Source organism: Ranitomeya variabilis, chromosome 1 (genome assembly GCF_051348905.1).
Source record: "Ranitomeya variabilis isolate aRanVar5 chromosome 1, aRanVar5.hap1, whole genome shotgun sequence".
Lineage (NCBI taxonomy): Eukaryota > Metazoa > Chordata > Amphibia > Anura > Dendrobatidae > Ranitomeya > Ranitomeya variabilis.
The window spans coordinates 942,794,639-942,822,287 of record NC_135232.1 but is presented as its reverse complement, the minus strand read 5'-3'; the positions used below and the strand labels follow the sequence as shown (position 1 = coordinate 942,822,287).

The 27,649-nt window shown below is 46.2% G+C and overlaps 1 protein-coding gene across 1 annotated transcript in view; it reads left to right on the top strand.

The window, feature by feature from the left end:
• LOC143790899 (uncharacterized) overlaps positions 1 to 27,138 on the top strand; it is a 63,836-nt gene extending 36,698 nt beyond the window's left edge. Inside the window, exons 2-4 of the mRNA XM_077279188.1 lie at positions 14,800 to 14,982; positions 20,033 to 20,081; positions 26,381 to 27,138. Coding sequence (XP_077135303.1) covers positions 14,800 to 14,982; positions 20,033 to 20,079 — 230 coding nt within the window. The 3' untranslated portion in view covers positions 20,080 to 20,081; positions 26,381 to 27,138. The remainder of the gene's footprint in view (positions 1 to 14,799; positions 14,983 to 20,032; positions 20,082 to 26,380) is intronic.
• Positions 27,139 to 27,649: the final 511 nt, after the last annotated feature.

Below are 27,649 nucleotides of genomic sequence, written 5' to 3'. Positions count from 1 at the left end.
TCCAGGCTGTGTAAGGGCTATTTGACCAAGAAGGAGAGTGATGGGGTGCTGCGCCAGATGACTTGGCCTCCACAGTCACCAGACCTGAACCCAATCGAGATGGTTTGGGGTGAGCTGGACCGCAGAGTGAAGGCAAAAGGGCCAACAAGTGCTAAACATCTCTGGGAACTCCTTCAAGATTGTTGGAAGATCATTCCCGGTGACTACCTCTTGAAGCTCATCAAGAGAATGCCAAGAGTGTGCAAAGCTGTCATAAAAGTAAAAGGTGGCTACTTTGAAGAACCTAGAAGATAAGACATAATTTCAGTTGTTTCACACTTTTTTATTAAGTATATAATTCCACATGTGTTAATTCATAGTTTTGATGCCTTCAGTGTGAATGTACTAGTCATGAAAATACAGAAAAATCTTTAAATGAGAAGGTGTGTCCAAACTTTTGGTCTGGTACTGTATATATGTCTGCCATCCTGGGCCCATCCTGGTACTGTATATATGTCTCCCATCCTGGGCCCATCCTGGTATATATGTCTCCCAACCTTGTATACATGTCCCCCATCTGGGTCGATCTTGGTATATATGTCTCCCAGCCTAGACCCATCCTGGTATATATATCTCACATCCTGCTAAATAAGTCTCCCATCCTGGTATATATGTCACTCATTCTGGGCCCATCCTCGTATATATGTCTCCCATCCCATCCATTATATCCTTCCTGAGCACCGGTGCTCAGGAAGGGTATAATAGAACTAGAACGAGTACAAAGGAGGGCAACAAAATTAGTAAAGGCGATACCCAGAGAAATTAGCAAAATTAGGATTATTTAGTCTAGAAAAAAGACGACTGAGGGGCGACCTAATAACCATGTATAACTATATAAGGGGACAATACAAATATCGCTCCGAGGATCTGTTTATACCAAGGAAGGTGACAGTCACAAGGGGGCATTCTCTGTGTCTGGAGGAGAGAAGGTTTTTCCACCAGCATAGAAGAGGATTCTTTACTGCTAGGCCAGTGAGAATCTGGAATTCTTTGCCTGAGGAGATGGTGATTGCGAACTCAGACGAGGGGTTCAAGAGAGGCCTGGATGTCTTCCTGGAGCATAGCAATATTGTATCTTACAGTGATTAGGTTCTTTAGAAGGACGTAGATCAAGGGATTTATTCTGACGGAATATAGGCTGAACTGGAAGGACAAATGTCTTTTTTCAGCCTTCCTAACTATGTTACTATGTTGCTATGTTACTATCCTGGGTTCATCCTGGTATATATGTCTCCTATCCTGAGCACATTCTGGTTTATAAGTCTCCCATTCTGGGCCCATCCTGGTGTACATGTCCTCCATCCTGTGCCCATCCTGATATTAATATTGCCGATCCAGAAATATATGTTTTGCTTCCTGGTCCCATCCTGGTATATATGTCTCCCATCTTGGGCCCATATTGATATATAAGTTTCCCATCATGGTATAATCCTGGTATATATGTCCCCTATCTGAGCCCATCCTGGTATATACAGTACAGACCAAAAGTTTGGACACACCTTCTCATTTAAAGATTTTTCTGTATTTTCATGACTAGTACATTCACACTGAAGGCATCAAAACTATGAATTAACACATGTGGAATTATATACTTAACACAAAAGTGTGAAACAACTGAAATTATGTCTTATCTTCTAGATTCTTCAAAGTAGCCACCTTTTGCTTTGATGACTGCTTTGCACACTCTTGGCATTCTCATGATGAGCTTCAAGAGGTAGTCACCGGGAATGGTCAACCAACAATCTTGAAGGAGTTCCCAGAGATGCTTAGCACTTGTTGGCCCTTTTGCCTTCACTCTGCGGTCCAGCTAACCCCAAACCATCTCGATTGGGTTCAGGTCTAGTGACTCTGGAGGCCAGGTCATCTGGCGTAGCACCCCATCACTCACCTTGGTCAAATAGCCCTTACACAGCCTGGAGGTGTGTTTGGGGTCATTGTCTTTTTCAAAAATAAATGATGGTCCAACTAAACGCAAACCGGATGGAATAGCATGCTGCTGCAAGATGCTGTGGTAGCCATGCTGGTTCAGTATGCCTTCAATTTTGAATAAATCCCCAACAGTGTCACCAGCAAAGCACCCCTGTTGTGATTTGGTTCGTGGGCTCCCCCGGTGGTCTCTTGTGGTACTGGTGTCCTGCAAGCTTTGCCTTCTCAGTTCACCTGTTCCTATCAGGATGTGGGAGTATCCTATTTAACCTTGCTCCTCAGTCATTCTAATGCTGGCCATCAATGTATCCAGAGTGATTCTGTTGCATGTTCCTGCTCCCAGTTTTCTGCTCAGCTAAGTTGGACACTTTAGTCCTTAAGTCTATTTTTCTCTTCGCCACGACAGCACCCACTGAGAGAGGGGATCCGCCCCTAGGAACAGGAAACCCTACGGAGAGATAAAAGGGGCGGTCCCCCTCGCTCCCACAGTTTGGTTTCCTGTTCCTATGGGAAATCCACGGAGAAGAGGATGCCTAGCCTGGATGCCGCTTGCGCGGTTTACCTGTGAGGACGGCAAGGGCTCCAGAGCTGGAAGCAGCGTCGGGGGTCCTGGTGTCAGCTTCCCCCCTCTGCTGGCAGACGCTGTGAGGCCAGGGCTGGAAGGTGGCTGGCTCACAGAAAGTCATCCGGAACGTCTGCGGGGAGTTAGCGCTGTAATGGGGAACGCTGCGCCGTCCTCGGCGAGCGCTTATACGGCGTGGAGCCCCAGTATGCCCCCCGGAAGTATAAGCTGAAAAGCTTCCGAGGAGAGGGAGGAGACGGCGCCGGCGCTGGTGCCGGTGACAGCGCGGGCATATGGAATATGGCCGCGACCCGGAAGTGATTAGCACTTCCGGGTTCAACAGGAAGAAGATGGCGGCCCTCATGTGAAAAGGACGCCGGCGGTAACGCTCCGGCGTCCAATATGGATTCGGCACAGGACCCTGCGATGTCTTCTATTGAGGCCACCGCAACTACTCCTCGCAGCCATGCCAGCAGCAGCAGCCGCTCCAAGCGGAGTGGATCTTCTAAAAAGAGCAAGCCTCTGCAGTCTCCTCCCCGTCAGCCGGTACCTTCACAGACGCTTCACTGGGGTGAGTGTACATCTACCCTATTAAGCTGATTGCTGTCCCCTCTTCTCTAACACTCTAGGCAAAATGTACTGAAAAAACGAAACACAAACAGTGTGCGATATGTCTTCAGCCCCTTCCGGATAGTTACACAAAGAAACTTTGTAAACCATGCATTGATTCCACCTTACGGGAAGAGGCCTCGGTTAAATCTGAGGACATTAGAGTGTTGATTAGAGAAGAACTACAAGCCCTGCATAGTTCGGGAAAAGAAACGCGTCCTAAGGGGACAAGAGAGTATGTTTCACCCATATCTGACCAATCTTCCGAATTAGAGAATGCAGATTCGGATGTTTCTAGGGATTATGTTTCCTCGGATGAGGATCAAGATACGTGCTTCCCCACCGACAGTATAGATAACCTGGTGAAATCCGTCTGTAACACTATGGGCATCGAGGATTCTAAGACCCCTAAAACACAGCAGGACATAATGTTCGCTGGGCTGTCCGAAAGGAAAAGACCCTCCTTTCCGGTAATAGCAGCAGTTAAAAATTTAATTAAAAAAGAGTGGGAAAGCCAGGGGCAGAGGGGACTACCACCATCTTCAAAGAGACGTTATCCCTTTAATGATGAGGAATTCTCGACCTGTGGAGGATTCAGGTTCACTACAAGATCCTTTGGACCGCAAAGCCAACTCTCTCCTTAAAAGAGCGTGGGAATCTTGTGTGGGAGCCCTAAAACCGGCTGTGTCAGCTACATGCACCGCTAGGTCCATGCTAGTCTGGCTAAATGACTTGGAAGAAGGACTTAAAAACGGTCTCTCTAGAGACAAGTTGAGAGCCTCTATACCTTTAATTAGGGGTGCTACAGCCTTCCTGGCAGACTCATCTGCTGACTCAATACGATTAGCGGCCAAGTCGGCGGGGCTGACTAATGCAGCACGTAGAGCCCTGTGGCTTAAGGGCTGGAAAGGCGATCCCCAGACAAAATCCAAATTGTGTGGTCTTCCATGTCAGGGTGAGTACCTATTTGGTACTAAGCTGGACGAGATCCTGACCAAAGCAGGGGAGAGGAAAAAGGGCTTCCCTAATAATAATTACCTTCCATCTTATAGGAGGGCGTTCCGAAAGCCCATGTTTAACAAGAGGAAGGATTTCAAGAGCCAAGATCGCTGGGCCACTAGAGACACCAGACAGAGAGGAGCACTTTTTGGGAAGCGCCCTTACAAAACTGAGGAAAAACCCCGTTAGAACAGATCTGCCTGTCGGAGGTAGATTGTCTTCCTTCTCAGATCAATGGCAGAAAATAACTTCGAACATTTGGGCAAATAGTATCATCGCCTTCGGCCTAAAATTAAAATTTTCCCGAGTCCCGCCGGACTCATTTCTATTGACTTCTTTAAAAACCCAGTTACAGCAGGAGGCTTTGGAGCAGGAGGTATTGAACCTTCTAGCCAAAGGGGTTTTGGTGGAAGTCCCATTTCTTCAGCAAAAAAAGGGGTTCTATTCCCCTCTATTTTTAATCCCAAAGCCAGATGGATCTTTCAGAACCATATTGAACCTTAAAAAATTGAACACCTTTTTGCAGAATCAAACCTTTAAAATGGAGTCTATCCGATCCACCATAAAACTGTTGTCTCCCCATTGTTTTATGACGGTACTCGACCTAAAAGATGCGTATTACCATCTGCCAATTTTTATAGAACATCAACAATATCTCCGCGTGGCGATTGTGTTGAATGGACGTATACGACACTTTCAGTATACAGCAATGCCCTTTGGACTATCAATAGCTCCAAGGGTATTCACTAAGTTAATGTCGGAAGTAATGTCATACCTAAGAGTAAAAGATACCCTCATAATTCCGTACCTTGATGATCTTTTAGTGGTAGGAAGTTCCCCGTCACAATGTCACCAACGATTGTGTAATATGGTCTCGTCCCTGCAGAGGCTAGGGTGGTTGGTGAATTGGGAAAAGTCTAGACTTCTTCCAACTACTCGACAAACATTCTTGGGGATTATAATAGACTCCATAAGCCAAAAATGTTTCTTACCACAATCCAAGCAATTGACAATAAGAAATAAGGTACAGTCGGTAATAGATAAACCTCTAATATCTTTAAGACAAGGCATGTCCCTCCTTGGCTCCTTCACGTCATGTATCCCAGCAGTACCATGGGCCCAATTTCATTCAAGGTGTTTACAATATGCAATTTTACATGAGGAAATAAAATTACAAGGTCATCTAGACGGTAAAATTTCCCTTTCTGAAGACGTAATTAAATCTCTATCCTGGTGGCTAGAACCAGATCACTTGGTTAGTGGGGTCCCCTGGGTAGTTAAACCTTCAAACACAATATTCACGGATGCCAGTCCTAGTGGTTGGGGAGCACATATGAGAGATCAGGTAGCCCAAGGTCTATGGTCGGTTACGGAGTCAGACGACTCGTCTAATATAAGAGAGCTGAAAGCTATCCATCACGCTCTTTGTGAATTCCTTCCGCAGCTACACGGAACACATACAAGGATTCTGTCAGACAACATGACATCAGTAGCGTATATCAATCATCAAGGAGGAACAAGATCAGGAACACTCATGTCTATAGCCGAAGACATCCTAACTATAGCCGAGAAACATCTACGGTCTCTATCAGCACTACATGTCAGAGGAGTGAACAATTCAAAAGCGGACTTCCTCAGTCGCCATACCCTCCACCAAGGGGAGTGGGTTTTAAATCATCGAATCTTCAAAATGATAACCGTAAAATGGGGTTTACCAGAGGTAGATCTCTTCGCTACAAGAGACAACAGGCAATTAAAAAAGTTCGCTTCAATGTTCCAATCCGACAAACCCGATTTTCTCGATGCTCTCCAGGTACCCTGGACATTTCAGAAAGCGTATGCCTTTCCTCCTCTGATACTTCTACCAACAGTAAACAGGAAGATAAGAGAGGACAAAGCCAATATAATCTTGATTGCCCCATTTTGGCCAAAGAGACCATGGTTCTCCCTGCTCAGAGCTATGTCCATCGCAGATCCATGGATTCTCCCAGAGGATCAGGATCTTCTTTTCCAGGGGCCATTCAACCACCCTCATGTGAAGGGTCTACGGTTGACAGCCTGGAATTTGAGAGGCAATTGTTGAAATTAAGGGGTTTCTCTGATCAAGTAATTAATACTCTATTATTAAGTAGGAAAAGATCCACTACTTCTATATATGTAAGAGTATGGAGGAAGTTTCTAAGTCTTTATCCATTGGCCTTGTCAAACGAAATTCCTATACTTAACATTTTAGAATTTCTCCAGAAAGGACGTGACTTAAGGTACCGTCACACTAGGCGATATCGCCAGCGATCCGTGACGTTGCAGCGACCTGGATAGCGATATCGCTGTATTTGACACGCAGCAGCGATCTGGATCCCGCTGTGAAATTGCTGGTCGCTGCTAGAAGGTCTGCACTTTATTTGGTCGCTAGGTCGCCGTGTATCGCCGTGTTTGACAGCAAAAGCAAGGATACCAGCGATATTTTACACTGGTAACCAGGGTAAACATCGGGTTACTAAGCGCAGGGCCGCGCTTAGTAACCCGATGTTTACCCTGGTTACCAGCGTAAAAGTTAAAAAAACAAACAGCACATACTCACCAGCGCGTCCCCCAGCCTCTGCTTCCTGACACTGACTGAGCGCCGGCCCTAAACTGAAAGTGAAAGCACAGCGGTGACGTCACCGCTCTGCTGTTAGGGCCGGAGCTCAGTCAGTGTCAGGAAGCAGAGGCTGGGGGACGCGCTGGTGAGTATGTGCTGTTTGTTTTTTTAACTTTTACGCTGGTAACCAGGGTAAACATCGGGTTACTAAGCGCGGCCCTGCGCTTAGCAACCCGATGCTTACCCTGGTTACCCGGGGATCTCGGCATCGTTGGTCGCTGGAGAGCGGTCTGTGTGACAGCTCTCCAGCGACCAAACAGCGACGCTGCAGCGATCGGCATCGCTGTCGCTATCGCTGCAGCGTCGCTTAATGTGACGGTACCTTTAGGTCTTTCAGTTAATACCTTAAAAGTACAAGTCTCTGCTCTAGGGGCATTGTATAGTCACAATGTAGCGGGTGATAGGTGGATAACTAGATTTATTTCAGCCTGCCAGAGGTCAGAACCAGTTCAGATTCCCCGCATACCGCCTTGGGATGTTAATCTAGTCCTTGAGGCCTTGACAGGTCACCCATTTGAGCCACTACACTCAGCTCACATTAAACACGTTACTCTCAAAACTACTCTTCTTGTCGCATTAGTATCGGCAAGAAGGGTAAGTGACATGCAGGCACTATCAGTGGATCCTCCCTTTCTGTCAATATTTCCAGATAGAATCGTCCTGAAAACAGACCCTTCCTACCTACCTAAGAGATGTACTAAGTTTCATAGATCTCAAGAAATTCTTCTTCCTACTTTTTATGATAATCCTACAAATCAGGAAGAGGAGAAATACCATACCTTAGATGTGAAAAGGGCTGTAATGACTTACTTAGACAGGACTAGCGCCTGGAGGAAGAGCAGGGCTCTCTTTGTTTCCTTCCAGGGTCAAAGGAAAGGAGCTGGTGTCACAAAAGGCACATTATCTCGATGGATTCGGGAGACGATATACCTGGCCTATTCATCTAAAGGGGAAGATCCACCCGAGACTGTAAAGGCACACTCAACCCGGGCAATAGCATCATCCTGGGCAGAGCGAGCAGAGGTTCCAATAGAACTCATATGTAAGGCCGCAACCTGGTCTTCGCCTATTACCTTCTATAGTCACTATAGATTAGATCTATCTGCTTCCACTGATTTGTGTTTCGGTAGATCAGTTCTTAACACGATAATCCCCCCTAAATAGCTATCTCTGAAAGTCTCTCAGTGGGTGCTGTCGTGGCGAAGAGAAAACACCGGATTACGTACCGGTAATGCTCTTTTATAGAGCCACGACAGCACCCCTTCACTTCCCTCCCTTATATATTAGTTTACATATGAGCACTGATAAGGGTGATTGGTTCTTGTAAATATACGTGATTAAGTCAAAGATGAAATGTTAATATAGAATGACCTACTAAAACTTGTGGGCGGTTCCTCGCAATCTCTGTAACCCAAACTGTGGGAGCGAGGGGGACCGCCCCTTTTATCTCTCCGTAGGGTTTCCTGTTCCTAGGGGCGGATCCCCTCTCTCAGTGGGTGCTGTCGTGGCTCTATAAAAGAGCATTACCGGTACGTAATCCGGTGTTTTGTATGTTTTGTCCAGTTTGCACTTATGTGAATCTCTGCAGCTGGAAGCTCTTGTTGGGCTGAAATTACCACTCCAGTGGCATGAGTTGTCACATGAGTTAAGGTAATTTCAGGATGGTGTTTTGAAGGGTTTTGCAGCTGACCGCGAAGTCCTCTGTTGTATCTTTCTGCTATTTAGTTAGCGGGCCTCTCTGTGCTAAATCTGCTTTCATACTACGTGTGTCTTTTCATCTGCTCTCACCGTTATTATATGTGGGGGGCTGCTGTCTTCCCAGACCTGCGACGTGCTTTACAAGAGTTTCAGGCGGATCGGCCTGATCGTTGTCCGCCTGGTAGATTGTTTGTGCCGGATGAGTGGACCAATAGAGTCATCTCGGAGGTTCATTCTTCTGCGTTGGCAGGTCATCCGGGAATTTTTGGTACCAGAGATTTGGTAGCTAGGTCCTTCTGGTGGCCTTCCCTGTCTCGGGACGTGCGTACTTTTGTGCAGTCTTGCAATGTTTGTGCTCGGGCCAAGCCTTGTTGTTCTCGGGCTAGTGGGTTGTTGTTGCCCTTGCCTGTTCCTAAGAGGCCTTGGACACACATCTCTATGGATTTTATTTCTGATCTCCCTGTTTCTCAGAAGATGTCCGTCATTTGGGTGGTGTGTGACCACTTTTCTAAGATGGTTCATTTGGTGCCCTTGCCCAAGCTGCCTTCCTCATCTGAGTTGGTGCCCCTGTTTTTTCAGAATGTGGTTCGGCTGCATGGTATTCCGGAGAATATCGTTTCCGACAGGGGATCCCAGTTTGTGTCCAGATTTTGGCGGGCGTTTTGTGCCAGGATGGGCATTGATTTGTCTTTTTCGTCTGCATTTCATCCCCAGACAAATGGCCAGACGGAACGTACTAATCAGACCTTGGAGACTTATTTGAGGTGTTTCGTGTCTGCTGATCAGGATGACTGGGTCTCCTTTTTGCCGTTGGCTGAGTTTGCCCTTAATAATCGGGCCAGTTCTGCCACTTTGGTCTCCCCTTTCTTTTGCAATTCAGGGTTCCATCCTCGTTTTTCATCTGGTCAGGTGGAGTCTTCGGATTGTCCTGGAGTGGATACCATGGTGGATAGGTTGCATCGTATTTGGGGGCAGGTGGTGGACAATTTGGAGTTGTCCCAGGAGAAGACTCAACGTTTTGCTAATCGCCATCGTCGTGTTGGTCCTCGTCTTCGTGTTGGGGACTTGGTGTGGTTGTCCTCCCGTTTTGTCCCTATGAGGGTCTCTTCTCCTAAGTTTAAGCCTCGGTTCATCGGTCCTTATAAGATTTTGGAAATTCTTAACCCTGTGTCTTTTCGTTTGGACCTCCCAGCATCCTTTGCTATCCATAATGTCTTCCATCGGTCATTATTGCGGAGGTATGAGGTACCACTTGTGCCTTTTGTTGAGCCTCCTGCTCCTGTGCTGGTTGAGGGTGAATTGGAGTACGTGGTGGAGAAAATCTTGGACTCCCGTGTTTCCAGACGGAGACTTCAGTATCTGGTGAAATGGAAGGGCTATGGTCAAGAGGATAATTCTTGGGTTACAGCTTCTGATGTTCATGCTTCTGATTTGGTCCGTGCCTTTCATAGGGCTCATCCAGATCGCCCTGGTGGTTCTTGTGAGGGTTCGGTGCCCCCTCCTTAAGGGGGGGGTACTGTTGTGATTCGGTTCGTGGGCTCCCCCGGTGGTCTCTTGTGGTACTGGTGTCCTGCAAGCTTTGCCTTCTCAGTTCACCTGTTCCTATCAGGATGTGGGAGTATCCTATTTAACCTTGCTCCTCAGTCATTCTAATGCTGGCCATCAATGTATCCAGAGTGATTCTGTTGCATGTTCCTGCTCCCAGTTTTCTGCTCAGCTAAGTTGGACACTTTAGTCCTTAAGTCTATTTTTGTATGTTTTGTCCAGTTTGCACTTATGTGAATCTCTGCAGCTGGAAGCTCTTGTTGGGCTGAAATTACCACTCCAGTGGCATGAGTTGTCACATGAGTTAAGGTAATTTCAGGATGGTGTTTTGAAGGGTTTTGCAGCTGACCGCGAAGTCCTCTGTTGTATCTTTCTGCTATTTAGTTAGCGGGCCTCTCTGTGCTAAATCTGCTTTCATACTACGTGTGTCTTTTCATCTGCTCTCACCGTTATTATATGTGGGGGGCTGCTATCTCCTGTGGGGACATTCTCTGGAGGCAAGCCAGGACTGTGTTTTCTTCTACCAGGGGTAGTTAGTTCTCCGGCTGGCGCGCGGCATCTAGAGACAACGCAGGAATGCCCCCTGGCTACTTCTAGTGTGGTGTTAGGTTTAGCATCGCGGTCAGCTCTAGTTTCCATCACCCGAGAGCTTGTCCGTTTATTCTATGCTTCTGATGTTTCCTTGCCATTGGAAACCATAACACACCCCCACACCATCACACCTCCTTCTCCTCCATGCTTCACGGTGGGAACCAGGCATGTAGAGTCCATCCGTTCACCTTTTCTGCGTCGCACAAAGACACAGTGGTTGGAAACAAAGATCTCAAATTTGGACTCATCAGACCAAAGTGCAGATTTCCACTGGTCTGTTGTCCATTCCTTGTGTTCTTTAGCCCAAACAAGTCTCTTCTGCTTGTTGCCTGTCCTTAGCAGTTGTTTCCTAGCAGCTATTTTACCATGAAGGCCTGCTACACAAATTCTCCTTTTAACAGTTGTTGTAGAGATGTGTCTGCTGCTAGATCTCTGTGTGGCATTGACCTGGTCTCTAATCTGAGCTGCTGTTAACCTGCGATTTCTGAGGCTGGTGACTCGGATAAACTTATCCTCAGAAGCAGAGGTGACTCTTGGGCTTTCTTTCCTAGGGCAGTCCTCATGTGAGCCCGGTTCTTTGTAGCGCTTGATGGTTTTTGCCACTGCACTTGGGGACGCTTTCAAAGTTTTCCCAATTTTTCGGACTGACTGACCTTCATTTCTTAAAGTAATGATGGCCACTCGTTTTTCTTTACTTAGCTGCTTTTTCTTGCCATAATACAAATTCTAACAGTCTATTCAGAAGGACTATCAGCTATGTATCCACCAGACTTCTGCACAACACAACTGATGATCCCAACACCATTTATAAGGCATGAAATCCCACTTATTAAACCTGACAAGGCACACCTGTGAATTGAAAACCATTCCCGGTGACTACCTCTTGAAGCTCATCAAGAGAATGCCAAGAGTGTGCAAAGCAGTCATCAAAGCAAAAGGTGGCTACTTTGAAGAACCTAGAATGTAAGACATAATTTCAGTTGTTTAACACTTTTTTGTTACTTATATAATTCCACATGTGTTTATTCATAGTTTTGATGCCTTCAATGTGAATGTACTAGTCATGAAAATACAGAAAAATCTTTAAATGAGGTGTGTCCATACTTTTTGGTCTGTACTGTATGTTCTTCATCTGGGCCCCTTCTGGTATACATGTTGCCTATCTTGGACCTATCCTGGTATATACGTCCTCTACCCTGTCCCAGTTTGGTATATATGTCTCCCATGTGGGTTCTTCCTGGTACATATGTCTCCCATTCTGTGCCAATCCTAGTATATATGTCTCCCAACTGGCCCTATCCTGATATATAGGACCCATCCTGGTACAGATGCATATATGACCCCCATCTGAGCCCATCCTGGTATATATTACTCTCAACTGGCCCTATCCTGATATATAGGACCCATCCTGGTACATATGCATATATGTCCCCCATCTGAGCCCATCCTGGTATATATGTCTCCCACATGGGCTCTTCCGGGTACATATGTCTCCCATTCTTGGCCCATCCTGTTATATATGCTCCCCATCTGGTCCCATCCTAGTATATATGTCTCCCATCCTGGTATTTATGTGTCCTAACCTGGGCCCATTGTGATATATATGTCTCCCATTCTGGTGTATATATGACCCAACCTAAGCCCATCCTGGTATATACCCCCATCGTGGGCCCAACCTGGTATATATGTTGTATATGTTGTCCATCCTGGTATATCTGTCCCACATTCTGCCTTTGTTAATTTTCCACTGCTCCCACGCCACATGGCGTCCTCTTAAGCTGGCTTCAACGTACAAGCAAAGGGCAGTGTATGATGTCACTGCCATACGCAGCCTGTGACGGTAAAGTCGGTGGCTGCTGGCCTCTGATTGGCCAGCGGCGTGTATTTCAATGCAACGACGCACATCCAGCAGAAGTACTGTATGTGCTCCAGCACAGGTCCGATCGTGGTCCCACCGTCCGTGATCGCAATCATTTTGCACCTGTCAGCAGGATTGTGCTGAGTAACCTACAGGCAGTAGGTTTCAAACAAAAGTAAATCACAGCAAATAAAACATTTTGATTACAGCATGTTGTTGAGTAATTTATGTTATTTGTTTTACTATAAGATACATAAAAATAAAGACAAGGAAAAGAAACTAAAGAATCTATGCGTCTTTTGTCTTGTGAGCACCATTTCTTCCAAATACATAAGTAGGAATCACATAAAACATATGTATAACAAAACTTAACTTCGGTTTAACTAAACCTTTAAACATGTATTATTAGCCTTATTTTCAACTTTTCCAACATTTGCTAATACATACATACTAATATCAGATTTTGTCATAGCATATACACATGTACAAACTCATGCTGTAACTGTCAGACTGTCTGATCTTATTGTCTTTACCTGGCCCCCTCAAAAGCTATAACCTCCACACTGTTTGTCCTTGAGCTATAATCGCCACACTGTTCACCCTTATTAGCTATAAGGGTGCATGCTCACGATCAGGAAGAGCAGCATTTTGGACATTAGAAGCACAGTGGATGGGATTTTCAGAAAACCCATGGGATTTACAGAAAACCCATGCCCACTGTGCTTCTATTTAACGCTATGTAAACTCACAGCGTTACGAGCCACAACATGTCAATTATCTGGTCTCCGCTGCATAGTTTCACCAATAGGCATTCAATAGATGCTGTAAATCCATATGGTTCAATGGACATGCGCGGACTTAACTGTCTGTATGGTTAGAAAGTAGCATATTGGACGAAGAGAAAATATGCTGCATCCAAAATGCTGCTATTTCCTGACTGGGAACATAGCCTGACTGACACACTGACTGCCCTTATTTACTACAACTGTCCTCCTTATGAACTATAACTTCCAAACTGTCTGTTCTTATTTACTACAACTGTCCTCCATATGAACTATAACTTCCACACTGTCTGCTCTTATTTACTACAACTGTCCTCCATATGAACTATAACTTCCACACTATCTGCCCTTATTTACTACAACTCTCCTCCTTATGAACTATAACTTCCACACTGTCTGCCCTTATTTACTGCAACTGTCCTCATTATGAACTAAAACTTCCAGACTATCTGCCCTTATTTACTACAACTCTCCTCCTTATGAACTATAACTTCCACACTGTCTGCCTTTATTTACTACAAATGTCATCCTTATGAGCTACAACTTCCACACTGTCTGCCCTTATTTACTGCAACTGTCCTCATTATGAACTATAACTTCCACAATGTCTGCCCTTATTTACTACAATTCTCCTCCTTATGAACTAAAACTTCCACACTATCTGCCCTTATTTACTACAACTGTCCTCATTATGAACTATAACTTCCACACTGTCTGCCCTTATTTACTGCAACTCTCCTCTTTATGAACTATAACTTCCACAATGTCTGCCCTTATTTGCTACAATTCTCCTTATAAACTATAACTTCCACACTGTCTGCCTTTATTTACTACAAATGTCATCCTTATGAGCTACAACTTCCACACTGTCTGCCCTTATTTACTGCAACTGTCCTCATTATGAACTAAAACTTCCACACTATCTGCCCTTATTTACTACAACTGTCCTCATTATGAACTATAACTTCCAAACTGTCTGCCCTTATTTACTACACCTCTTCTCCTTATGAACTATAACTTCCACACTTTCTGCCCTTATTTACTACAACTCTCCTCCTTATGAACTGTAACTTCCACATTGTCTGCCCTTAAGAACTTTAACTATCACACTGTCTGTCTTATGAACTATGGCCTCCATACTGCCTAAATGTTCATTGTCAACCCATGCTGCCCCTCTCCACACTTGCCCTCACATGCTTCCCCTGTCTGTACTGTCCTCCATATGCTTCCTCCTCTCCATACTTTCCCCTACAAACTGCTAGTCTCCATCTTGTCCCCTACATGCTTAACCTTTCCATGCTGCGAAAAAAAAAAGCTTGAAAAACTTGACAAACATGCAATACGTGAAAAAGCCCCAAAGTAATTATAACCAAGAATGTTTGCTAAGATGCTTAATATATATTTACGGTAGTTACATGCAAAAATATTTAAAAGTCATCATAAAATACCAAGACTGTGCAATTGCTGTCATAAGTTGGATGATCTTACTGTAGTGTTATGAGTACATAGTGATATATATTAATTGTTCATCTACCTTATACCTCTCCAGCGGAGGAACCTGAGAATATTGAATCTGTCGGAGAAACTTTGGAAGAGACATCTCCTGTGCTTGAAGCAAGTTCAGACAACATTACTGAGGAGCTGGCATCAGCAGCAGAAGACTGGTCTGAGCTAACAGCCAGACAACCAGAGGAGGCTGAGGCGGAGGCAGAGAGTGCGCCTGCAGCTCAAGGTGTGCACCCTTACATGTGTGCCCAGTCAGTGACATCACATTTCTGGCTACAACTATCAATAATGCTTCCATGTACCTATTTCTGCCATTTAGCTTATTGATATTGAAATGTCAGAATACCCTACTTAATAGACTTTTTAGATTTGCAGACCTTAATGTAGAATGGTTACAGACACGTAGGGTTACAGGCCCTTATGTGTCATTAGAAAATGACTTAAATCAAGTTTTAGTGTTAAATGTATATTTATTTTTTTCAATTTTTGGTAATTTTTTTTCACATACCAAACTATTAAAAAAATGAAAAAAATAAATAAATATAGAAATCTTGCAATTTTTACACTGATCACTGGGGCATTTCTTAGCCCCTAATTTCCTGTTGTTTCAGGAAAATCACATGTACATTAACTGCAATGAACTATCTCCTGTATTGAAACATCTAATGAGCGTGTGACGGAAGAGGCTGAAACAGGGTCAGCAGTGACCTCTTCTATTGTGATTGGTGGATCTTGTGTTAGCAGATGTGTATAGAGGTGTTACCTGCCATTGTGATCCTTCCTCTGCTGATGACAATCCTGCTGAACACTCTTGCTGCAAGAGTCTAAGGCTATGTGCACACGCTGCGGATTTTGCTGCGGATCCGCAGCAGTTTTCCATGAGTTTACAGTACCATGTAAACCTATGGAAAACAGAAACCGCTGTGCCCATGCTGCGGAAAAAAATGCACAGAAACGTAGCGGTTTACATTCCGCAGCATGTCAACTCTTTGTGCGGATTCTGCATGGTTTACACCTGCTCCATAATAGGAATCCGCAGGAGTAAAACTGCAGGTGGAATCCACACAAAATCCGCATAAAATCCGCTGTAAATCCGTAGTAAATCTGCAGATAAAACGCAGTGCCTTTTACCTGCGGATTTGTGAAATCCGCAGACCTCAAGAATACGTGTGCACATACCCAAAAAAGCACAAGTGGCTAGGGTGAAAATTGCAAGATTACTAATTATTTTTTTAAGTAAATAAAATAGGGATATGAAAAAAAAAACCATTGTCCAAAAGTTTAAGCAAAATACATGTAAAAACATGATTTATACAATAAGTCATTTTATGCTGATAGTTGCACTTTATGTGCACATGTTCAGTTTTTGCAGCAGAAAAATATGCTGAATATCTGGTAGAAAAACAGCAAAAACACAGAATAAGGCCGGTTTCACACGTCAGTGGCTCCGGTACGTGAGGTGACAGTTTCCTCCCGTACCGGAGACACTGACACACGTAGACCCATAAAAATCAATGCATCTGTTCAGATGTCATTGATTTTGTGCGGACCGTGTGCGGACCGTGTCTCCGTGTGCCAAACACGGAGACATGTCAGTGTTCGTGGGAGCGCACGGATTACACGGACCCAATAGAGTCAATGGGTCCGTGTAAAACACGCACCTCACACGGACATTCTCCGTCTGGGGTCCGTGTGGCGTGCCGGAGACAGCGCTACAGTAAGCGCTGTCCCCCCCACATGGTGCTGAAGCCGCCATTCATATGTTCCCTGTAGCAGCGTTTGCTACAGAGAAAATATGAAGAATAGTGTTTAAAATAAAGATCCATGTGTCCGCCGCCCCCCCACCCCCTGTGCGCCCCCCCCGCTGGTCAGAAAATACTCACCCGGATCCCCCGTCGGCAGTCGCTCCTTCCTGGTCTGGCCGCGGCTTCTCTACTGTATGCGGCCGATTACACTCATGAATATGTGGCTCCACCTCCAATAGGGGCGGAGCCGCCTATTCATGAGTGTAAATGAGCGGCCCCACGTGACCGCATACAGTAAGCCGCGGCCAGACCAGGAAGGAGCGACTGCCGACGGGGGATCCGGGTGAGTATTTTCTGACCAGCGGGGGGGGCGCACAGGGGGTGGGGGGGCGGCGGACACATGGATCTTTATTTTAAACACTATTCTTCATATTTTCCCTGCAGCAAACGTTGCTGCAGGGATGATATGAATCGCAGCTTCAGCACCATGCAGTGTGGGTACCACACGCTCCGTGTGGTACCCACTCGCCATACGGGCGGCACACGTGTGCCGCAGGTATGGCCTCCGTGAGTTCCCAGGCACACGGACACGGATAACTCCGGTACCGATTTATTCCGGTACCGGAATTATCTGGACGTGTGGGACAGCCCTTGGCTGTCCCACACGTCCAGATAATTCCGGTACCGGAATAAATCGGTACCGGAGTTATCCGTGTCCGTGTGCCTGGGAACTCACGGAGGCCATACCTGCGGCACACGTGTGCCGCCCGTATGGCGAGTGGGTACCACACGGAGCGTGTGGTACCCACTCTGCATGGTGCTGAAGCTGCGATTCATATCATCCCTGCAGCAACGTTTGCTGCAGGGAAAATATGAAGAATAGTGTTTAAAATAAAGATCCATGTGTCCGCCGCCCCCCCACCCCCTGTGCGCCCCCCCCGCTGGTCAGAAAATACTCACCCGGATCCCCCGTCGGCAGTCGCTCCTTCCTGGTCTGGCCGCGGCTTACTGTATGCGGTCACGTGGGGCCGCTCATTTACACTCATGAATAGGCGGCTCCGCCCCTATTGGAGGTGGAGCCACATATTCATGAGTGTAATCGGCCGCATACAGTAGAGAAGCCGCGGCCAGACCAGGAAGGAGCGACTGCCGACGGGGGATCCGGGTGAGTATTTTCTGACCAGCGGGGGGGGCGCACAGGGGGTGGGGGGGCGGCGGACACATGGATCTTTATTTTAAACACTATCATTCATATTTTCTCTGTAGCAAACGCTGCTACAGGGAACATATGAATGGCGGCTTCAGCACCATGTGGGGGGGGACAGCGCTTACTGTAGCGCTGTCTCCGGCACGCCACACGGACCCCAGACGGAGAATGTCCGTGTGAGGTCCGTGTTTTACACGGACCCATTGACTCTATTGGGTCCGTGTAATCCGTGCGCTCCCACGAACACTGACATGTCTCCGTGTTTGGCACACGGAGACACGGTCCGCACACGGTCCGCACAAAATCAATGACATCTGAACAGATGCATTGATTTTTATGGGTCTACGTGTGTCAGTGTCTCCGGTACGGGAGGAAACTGTCACCTCACGTACCGGAGCCACTGACGTGTGAAACCGGCCTAAAATACATGCGTTTATTACACTTTTTTGTATGTATTTTGGATGCTTGTATTTTTCCCTTCATAAAATGGGTGAAATTTGCAGTAAAAACACTGAATTGTGCAGATTTAAATCACCACTCTAGTATTGTTTATTTTTACACCCCCGGAGTAGCAGTTTAAATGTAAGCCCCCTGATCCCCCCTGCCCGCTCCCGCCCCCTGCCATCTGGTGACAGTAGCTGATGGCTGGCCCGAAGTCAGAATCTACGTCACAGATTCTCAATCCTACTGTATGAGATCCAGAACGAGGCCAGGACGAGGTTCACTTGTATTGAAAAGTGTCCTCCGCTCAGCTCCATGAAACACTGGATCTGCAGGCAGGTCACTTTTCGACTGGGGACCAATGAGAGCGGTGGTGAAAACAGATGGAAACACCGGAAGGTGAGTATCAGACGGGGCAGAGGACTGGAGTGGTGCTTTAAATCTGCAAGAAAAAAATAAGCAATGTGTGCTTGAGACTTCAAGAATGTCATTCACTTTTCTGGGTCTAGGATAACCTTCAGGTTTTATGCCAAGACAGCTCCGAAAAAACTGCGCCAAAATGCAATGTGTGCACATACCCTTAAAGAAAAGCTATCTGGTAGAATCTTGTTTGTGATATTAAAGAGAACATGATATATCCAAGGACTTACGGTACTATTCTAGAATATTTTTTTTTATCATTAATCTATGTTGTTCCATTCCTCTGTTATTCCTGCTGAATGTAAATTGACAACTGGGAGGTACCATTGTCTTGTCAAAGAGGCGCGACCCCACACAGTCCAGCACTGGCAGCATTGATGGGACAGTGTCAGACTTTGGGTATGGACACACCACAAATTGGTAACACCCAGTTTTCAATGTATTCAAACATTTCGAAGAGCAATAATAGAGAAATGGCACAATGCAGAGTTGTAGGAAAGGTGCCCCACAATTGTTATATTATTAAAAATGCTTTCAACTACTAAGGCTTCTTTCACACTTCAGTTGTTTGGCGTCAGTTTGAATCCGCCGTTTTCATCAAATAGCGGATCCGCCATTTTTTTTTGTCGGATCCGCTATTTTCCCATAGACTTGCATTAGCGACGGATTGTGACGGATGGTCGTCCGTTCCATCCGCCATGTGACGGATCCGTCGAAATTGGGCGGACGTCATCTACACATAGACGGACATTATAACGTTTTTTGTCTGCGCCGAAATGGCGGTTCGTGACGGATCCGTCGCGTCCGCCATTCCATAGAATGGGCGCCTATGGGCGACGGATCTGTCGCGACCGTCATTTCGGCGGATCCGTCGCCCCAATCCGCTTTTTCAATTGCGCATGCTCCAAAAAGTAAATACTTTTCCCAGACAACCCCCAAATAACGGATCCGTCAAAAAACCGGATCCGTTAGAATCGTTTTCTCAACAATTGTGACGGATCCGTCGATCCGTCACTATGTCGAAGCAGACTGACGCCAAACAACTGAAGTGTGAAAGAAGCCTTAAGTAGCAAAACATAGCAAGTTTTCATTAGGATTCATTTAGAAATAATTCTCCATTGTTCTAAAGACTGCTGTAAAATTCTTGTTATGGCATCCTCTAGTGTTCTTTTGCTTCCCTCTCAGAGTGCCCACCTAATGCGGCCAGTCCTGGTGAAAAGATGCCGCCTCTAGTGCTTGGATTCTTGTTGGCATGTACAAGAACAGGAACGGCTGCTGGAGTGTGTACGATCTCTGACACTGGTCACGCTAGGCCGACATTCTGAGATGAACAAGAGACTAGTAAAGGGCACTACAATAACAGTTATGTAACAACAATATCAAGGCACACTAAGTTTCCTTAAATGATCCCTTTAATATTTATACATTGAAGCAGTATATGAGTTTTTTTGTCTTCATTTTAGATAGTGAAGAGGCCGTGGTATCTGAGCTATCATCAGCAAGCTCCTAAAGGTACATCCCACCCTTATTTTAACCTGTTTACTGCAAATCTCCATAGTTTTCACTACATTACTACATAGGTTTAACAAAAGGTTCAGGACTGATTGACCCAAGTCGGTGTTTTCAGTGTTGATGAACAATCACTGGAGTAAGATTTGTCAAATTCATTATGAGGCTGAAAAATAACTTTCAGCTACTGTGTGGCGCCAGAAAAAAATGTACTCCAGTCAGAGACTAGAGTACATGCATTATATTCGTATACTATGCCATTTTTGTGGCATAAATTATGATGACTTTTCTGGACGCACTCTTGTATGCCCCTCAAGGTGAGGCTCCTCCCGCTGTTAGGCCGGTTTCACACGTCAGTGGCTCCGGTACGTGAGGTGACAGTTTCCTCACGTACCGGAGACACTGACACACGTAGACCCATAAAAATCAATGCATCTGTGCAGATGTCATTGATTTTTTGCGGACCGTGTCTCCGTGTGCCAAACACGGAGATATGTCAGTGTTCGTGGGAGCGCACGTATTACATGGACCCAATAGAGTCAATGGGTCCGTGTAAAACACGGACCTCACACGGACGTTCTCCGTCTGGGGTCCGTGTGCGTGCAGGAGACAGCGCTACAGTAAGCGCTGTCCCCCCCACATGGTGCTGAAGCCGCGATTCATATGTTCCCTGCAGCAGCGTTTGCTACAGAGAAAATATGAATAATAGTGTTTAAAATAAAGATCTATGTGTCCGCCGCCCCCCCACCCCCTGTGCGCCCCCGCGCTGTCCTGAAAATACTCACCCGCTCCCACGTTGGCTGTCACTCCTTCCTCTCTGCCCCGCGCCTCCTACTGTATGCGGTCACGTGGGGCCGCTCATTTACAATCATGAATAGTCGGCTCCGCCCCTATGGGAGGTGGAGCCACATATTCATGACTGTAAATGATCGGCCCCACGTGACCGCATACACTAGAAGCCGCGGCCAGACCAGGAAGCAGCGAGGGAGGCAGGTAAGTATTTTCAGAACAGCGGGGGGGCGCACAGGGGGTGGAAGGGCGGCGGACACATAGATCTTTATTTTAAACACTGTTATTCATATTTTCTCTGCAGCAAACGCTGCTGCAGGGAACATATGAATCGCGGCTTCAGCACGATGCAGGGTACCACACGCGTGGGTACCACATGCTCCGTGTGGTACCCACTCGCCATACGGGCGGCACACGTGTGCCGCACGTATGGCCTACGTGAGTTCCCAGGCACACGGACACGGATATCTCCGGTACCGATTTATTCCGGTACCGGAATTATCTGGACGTGTAGGACAGCCCTTAGGATGTTGCCAAAGCTGCTCAGGACTTGTATAAAAACACCAAAAGTCTCACACTTTTTGTGTAACTACAAGTTGTGCCAAAATGTAACATCGCACTCTGACCAATGTTAATAAATGAGTCAGCGCTCATCTGTGAGTTTTTCCTCAGATGTAATGGGACTGAGGAAAAAAACTGCATCATGCTGCGAGTGGGTGCAGTAATCGGATAGCACTCGCCAATACAAGTCAATGGGTGCAAGAGAAAAAATCAGATGGCACACGGACCATGCATGTGCCATCCGATTGTTAAGCACACATCTCAAAGGAAACCTGACATTTCATCAGCCAAGTACAGTAAATTCACAGCCTGAACTATCAGAGTAGACTAGATGGAATAGATAGATATAATATATGAAGATTGACAGATTATATAAATAGAATATAATATATAGAATAGATAAACAGATAGAATAGAGAGAAAGAATAGATCTGTACAATAGATAGATATCCTGTAGATATTTAATGTCACAAGCCCCCTACATATTTTATTACGACCCTTTAGTGCCTTTCATGTGTCTCTAAGAGTGTTTTTTAGCCTTATATAACTTAAATTAAATTAAAAAATAATTTAAAAAATGTAGAGTCCCCCCTATTTTTGATAACCAGCCAAGGTAAATCAGACAGCCGTTGGCTGATATTTTCATGCTGGGAAGGTCCCTGTTTATTGTACCCTTCCCAGCCTAAAAATACAAGCCCGCAGCCACCCCAGAATTGGGGCATCACATGAGGTGTGCCAATTCTGGTGCATGGCGTGGCTTTTTCTAATTTTCCTGATGTGGTGGCAATTGAGGTAATGGTTTATGGGATTGATGTCAACTTTAAAATGTTCACTGGCATCAAGCGCAGCTCCGACATAATCCATGGCGTTATCACGATGTCCACTCCAGCTTACAGAGCATTGTTCTGAAAATGATGCTTCATAGGTCGCTTCTGGTCATGTATCATTAGTGATGAGGTCAGTAACTCAGTAACGTCATCGCTCGTGAGACATGACTGGGAGTGACCTATGGTTGCAGTATAGAATCAGAGCTGCCAGCTCCTGCAAGACCTGGCTGCTCTGTACAGTGGTGACATGATTAACTACACCACTCATCAACTCATCAGAGTCACTGAGTCTCTCTGGCCTCTATGAGATTCGGCGACTCTGATGATTGGTGTCGTTATTACTGATGTCACCGCTGCTCAGAGCCTGGAGGGAGCTGGCAACTTTGAATGTCTACTGCAACCTATGGAGCATTGTTCTGAGAACAACGCTTCATAGGTTACTCACAATTATTTCTCAAGCACAATGACGCTACTGAGTTACTAACATCATCAAGCGTGAGACATGACCGGGAGTGGCCCCATGTTACTTCTAAAGTGTCTGCTGTCCCTGCCAGTCCTGTGTCTCTGACATCCCTGCCAGTCCAGTGTCTCTGCTGTCCCTGCCAGTCATGTGTCTCTGCCGTCCCTGCCAGTCCTGTGTCTCTGCCGTCCCTGCCAGTCCAGTGTCTCTGCTGTCCCTGCCAGTCCTGTGTCCCTGCCATCCCTGCCAGTCCTGTGTCTCTGCCGTCCCTGCCAGTCCTGTCTCTGCCATCCCTGCCAGTCCAGTGTCTCTGCTGTCCCTGCCAGTCCAGTGTCTCTGTTGTCCCTGCCAGTCCTGTGTCTCTGCCGTCCCTGCCAGTCCTGTGTCTCTGCCATCCCTGCCAGTCCAGTGTCTCTTCCTTCTCCTGCCACCTCTGTGTTCTCTGCCATCCCTGTCGGTTCTGTGTCTCTGCTGTTTCTGTCACCTTTGAGGCCCTGACTTCATCCCGTCTACTCCTCTCCCTTAGTCTAGTCCTTAGTCACCCCTTTGGCTCCAGCAGTTGCAGCTTCATCCTCCTTGGGCCTGTTCCAAACACTTCCTGTATAGGGGGTGGCTCTATCTGGTCCGCTAGTCCTCGGAGGCTCTGTAGCCGTGACCCAGAGGTCCACTTCTCGGGTTTCTCTCTTCCAAATCCTAATAGAGTGTATGTGTGTGTGTATCAGCCACGCAACCTATGGAGCATTGTTCTGAGAACAACGCTTCATAGGTTACTCACAATTATTTCTCAAGCACAATGACACTACTGAGTTACTAACATCATCAAGTGTGAGACATGACCGGGAGTGGCCCCATGTTACTTCTAAAGTGTCTCTGCTGTCCCTGCCAGTCCTGTGTCTCTGACATCCCTGCCAGTCCAGTGTTCTGCTGTCCCTGCCAGTCCTGTGTCTCTGCCGTCCCTGCCAGTCCTGTGTCTCTGACATCCCTGCCAGTCCTGTGTTTCTGACCATCCCTGCCAGTCCTGTGTCCCTGCCATCCCTGCCAGTCCTGTGTCTCTGCCGTCCCTGCCAGTCCAGTGTCTCTGCTATCCCTGCCAGTCCAGTGTCTCTGCTGTCCCTGCCAGTCCTGTGTCTCTGCCGTCCCTGCCAGTCCAGTGTCTCTGCCGTCCCTGCCAGTCCTGTGTCTCTGCCGTCCCTGCCAGTCCAGTGTCTCTGCCGTCCCAGCCAGTCCAGTGTCTCTTCCTTCTCCTGCCACCTCTGTGTTCTCTGCCATCCCTGTCGGTCCTGTGTCTCTGCTGTTTCTGTCACCTTTGAGGCCCTGACTTCATCCCGTCTACTCCTCTCCCTTAGTCTAGTCCTTAGTCGCCCCTTTGGCTCCAGCAGTTGCGGCTTCATCCTCCTTGGGCCTGTTCCAAACACTCCCTGTATAGGGGGTGGCTCTATCTGGTCCGCTAGTCCTCGGAGGCTCTGTAGCCGTGACCCAGAGGTCCACTTCTCGGGTTTCTCTCTTCCGAATCCTAATAGAGTGTATGTGTGTGTGTATCAGCCACGCCCACTCCACATAGCCCCAACCAATCACTAAGCAGCTTTAATTTCACCAAAGCTGAGCTGTGAATGGTTGTTATGAGCACCAGTTTTCCCACTCCACAACACCTCAGCAGACACTGAGCGGGTGGGAGAAATCTATCATCCCCAGGAACATAAGCTCCCAGCCATTGTCTGCCCCTCAGACTGCCACGCTCTATTGTTACCACCGTAGAAAATTGCATCATCAGCGGCCGCACACAGAGCCGCACTGCCAAGTTACATAACAGCACATCTCCAGGAACTCCCTGCTCAGCGCCACCCAGCTCGGGAATATGGGATGGAGGATGTGTGATGGGTATATGGGTATGGGACTATGGGATGGAGGATATATAAGATGGGTATATGGGCACAGGACTATGGGATGAAGGATGTGTGATGGGTATATGGGCACTGGACTATGGGATGGAGGATATACAGTACAGACCAAAAGTTTGGACACACCTTCTCATTTACAGATTTTTCTGTATTTTCATGGCTATGAAAACTGTACATTCACACTGAAGGCATCAAAACTATGAATTAACACGTGTGGAATTATATACTTAACAAAAAAGTGTGAAACAACTGAAAATATGTCTTATATTCTAGGTTCTTCAAAGTAGCCACCTTTTGCTTTGATGACTGCTTTGCACACTCTTGGCATTCTCTTGATGAGCTTCAAGAGGTAGTCACGGGAAATGTGTTACTGCCACACTAAACGCCTGCAGAGGCGTTTGTGTGTCTTTCTTCAGTATGTTGGATATTCATTATGAAAATTAGGGGGCAGGTTAGTGATGGATCAGTGACCTGTCAGCAGTCTGCAATATGAATATTTAATCAGAGCACCACATACAGGAACCCCCCCTTAGGGCACGAGAATATCATTAACTACAAACTGAAAATAAAGATTACCGAACCACAAGATGGATTTCATCACTCAAGTTATCATTTTAATCAGTATAACGGTGTTGACCTGACACTGTCTGTAGGTTACTATGCACAATCCTGCTGACAGGTTCCCTTTAAAAGCGCATTGCATACGGATTTCATACCCATGCCATACGGATTTCATACAGATGCCAGTTTAGAAGGATTGCATTGTACTCTCATGACACTCGTCCTACTTTCCTGGATCAACACTGGACCGATTTTTTATATGCTAGTGTGACTCCAGCCGTATTTCATGACTATCATGTGAAAGCAAATTAATCAAATTAATTTAATTAATTGTCCAGTCCTAGTAGCACCTCTTTAAATGAAATCTTTCATAGTCTAGCAAAGTAAAGTGGAAAATCATAATATCTATTGTGATCTAGTGCAAGTGAAAAAGTTAAAGGGAATCTGTCACTAGATTTTTGCTATCCCATCTGAGAGCAGCATGATATGGTGTCAGAAACCCTGATTCCAGCGATACGTCACTTACTGGGCTGCTTACGGAAGTTTTGATAAAATCACTGTTTTATCTGCTGCTGATCTAGCAGTTCTCTGAATGCTGAGCTGTATAACCCCATCCACACCACTGATTGGCAGCTTTTTGTGTAAACTGTGCATAGGCATAAAGCTGCCAATCATTGGTGGTGGAGGTGTTACACAGAGATCATGAATATGGAGGGCTACCTGGAGCAGGTTTACTAGTCTTCTAGTGATAATCTCCTGTTGATAAAACCATAATTTTAGCAAAACTGCAGCAAGCAGTCCGGTAGGTGACACATCTCTGGAATCAGGGTCTCTGATGCTGCTCTCAAATTAGGTGGCAAAAATCTGATGACAGATTCCCTTTAAAGTTAACTTCACTGGTAGTCTGGGTAGCGAATGGGTTTATTGTTAAAGGGGTATTCCCATCTCCAAGATTCAAATCCAATATGAGGTAGGTGTAATAATAATAATATTAGCAAATACCTCCGAAAAGAAATGTAGTATAGTTCTCCTGATAACCTATGTCGCTTACCTCATGTGCAAGACATTGCAGTAGTATCCTAATCCTAAGGATAGGTAAACAATGTTAAAGTTCCTAAAAACTGCTCTTCAATCTTGGCTGCTTTTATTCTGTCAAATATTAAGAATGCTGCATGCTTTGTAATAAAATCCTTCTCTTTTCTGCAGGCATTGAATGATCATCAGACGAGTCTCATATCTTCCTTCACAAGCATTAGTACTCCTGACATTGTACTAATCCCAGATCCCAGAGATCCTGCTTCTGCTAATGGAACCGCCAAACAGTGCTCACCTGCTATTCTACAAAGCATTACTGTTCATTTATACTGTGTCCTAATGGAAGATTTCACTCCTTAGAATTGCGAGCTGGCCAGTGGGAAAGTGAGGATTTCAGGCTGGGACAGAACATAAGGGGGAGATTTATGAAATCTGATTCTATGATGTCTTTGTTTGGACATTTTGGTGTGTGCTGGTTTTCAGAAATGTCTCCTGTCATTATTCAGATATGCACATTTCATAAAGTCACGTTTACTTTGAGTATAACACATGAACACAGTGAGCCATGTGCATGTATTATCTAGGTATATTACAAATTGAGCTTCACGCAGTGACTCTTCCCTGTAATAGGGGGATCTGGCTACGGGATGGGCCACTCAGCATCAAACACTGCATAGCCTACTGGGGCCCGATTCCCACATCCATATGCCGTGTTCTGACTAAGGACCATATGTACTGGCCATGGTTCTCCTGATCCCAACTTTACAGCCTCGGAGTCTATTGATTTTGGATCTGGAGACACACGGCCATTCTGTGGATTATGGACTGTGACACACGTGTGTGAATAAAGCCTTAGGCCGGGGTCCCACTTGCGAGTGTAATGTGAGAAACTCGAGCAGGTCTCTCGCCTCAATACCCGGCACTGCCGCCGGCACTCGGGACCGGAGCGTTCAGCTGCATATAACTACATGCAGCCGCACACTCCAGTCCCGAGTGCCAGCGGCAGTGCCGGGTGTTGATGTGAGAGACCGACGCGAGTTTCTAGCATCACACTCGCAAGTGGGACCCCGGCCTTAGACTCAGAGAAACTCGTAAAGTGAATCCTACCAGCTCTAAACATGCTGCTATTGCTTGACAATCTGAAAAAGGAAACAAAAGATGTGGCTCATACCTAAGTGTTGCTTGTATGGGTGCTTTCACACTGCGTTTTGGCACCAGTTTGATGGTCCTGTCCAGGCTTACATCCGAAACCCCTTCCCGCCCCTGCAAAACGTGATTCAGGCATATGATCTGACAAGGCTATAGACTATAATGTTGCCAACTGAACTTAAGCTATGCCATGCATTAATTTCAGGCATGTACTCCTACCGGAGGCAGATGCCCAGGCGTAGTAGACTGCCTCTGAGTATCAGAGTAGACGCGCTGTGTCGGCACCATTAT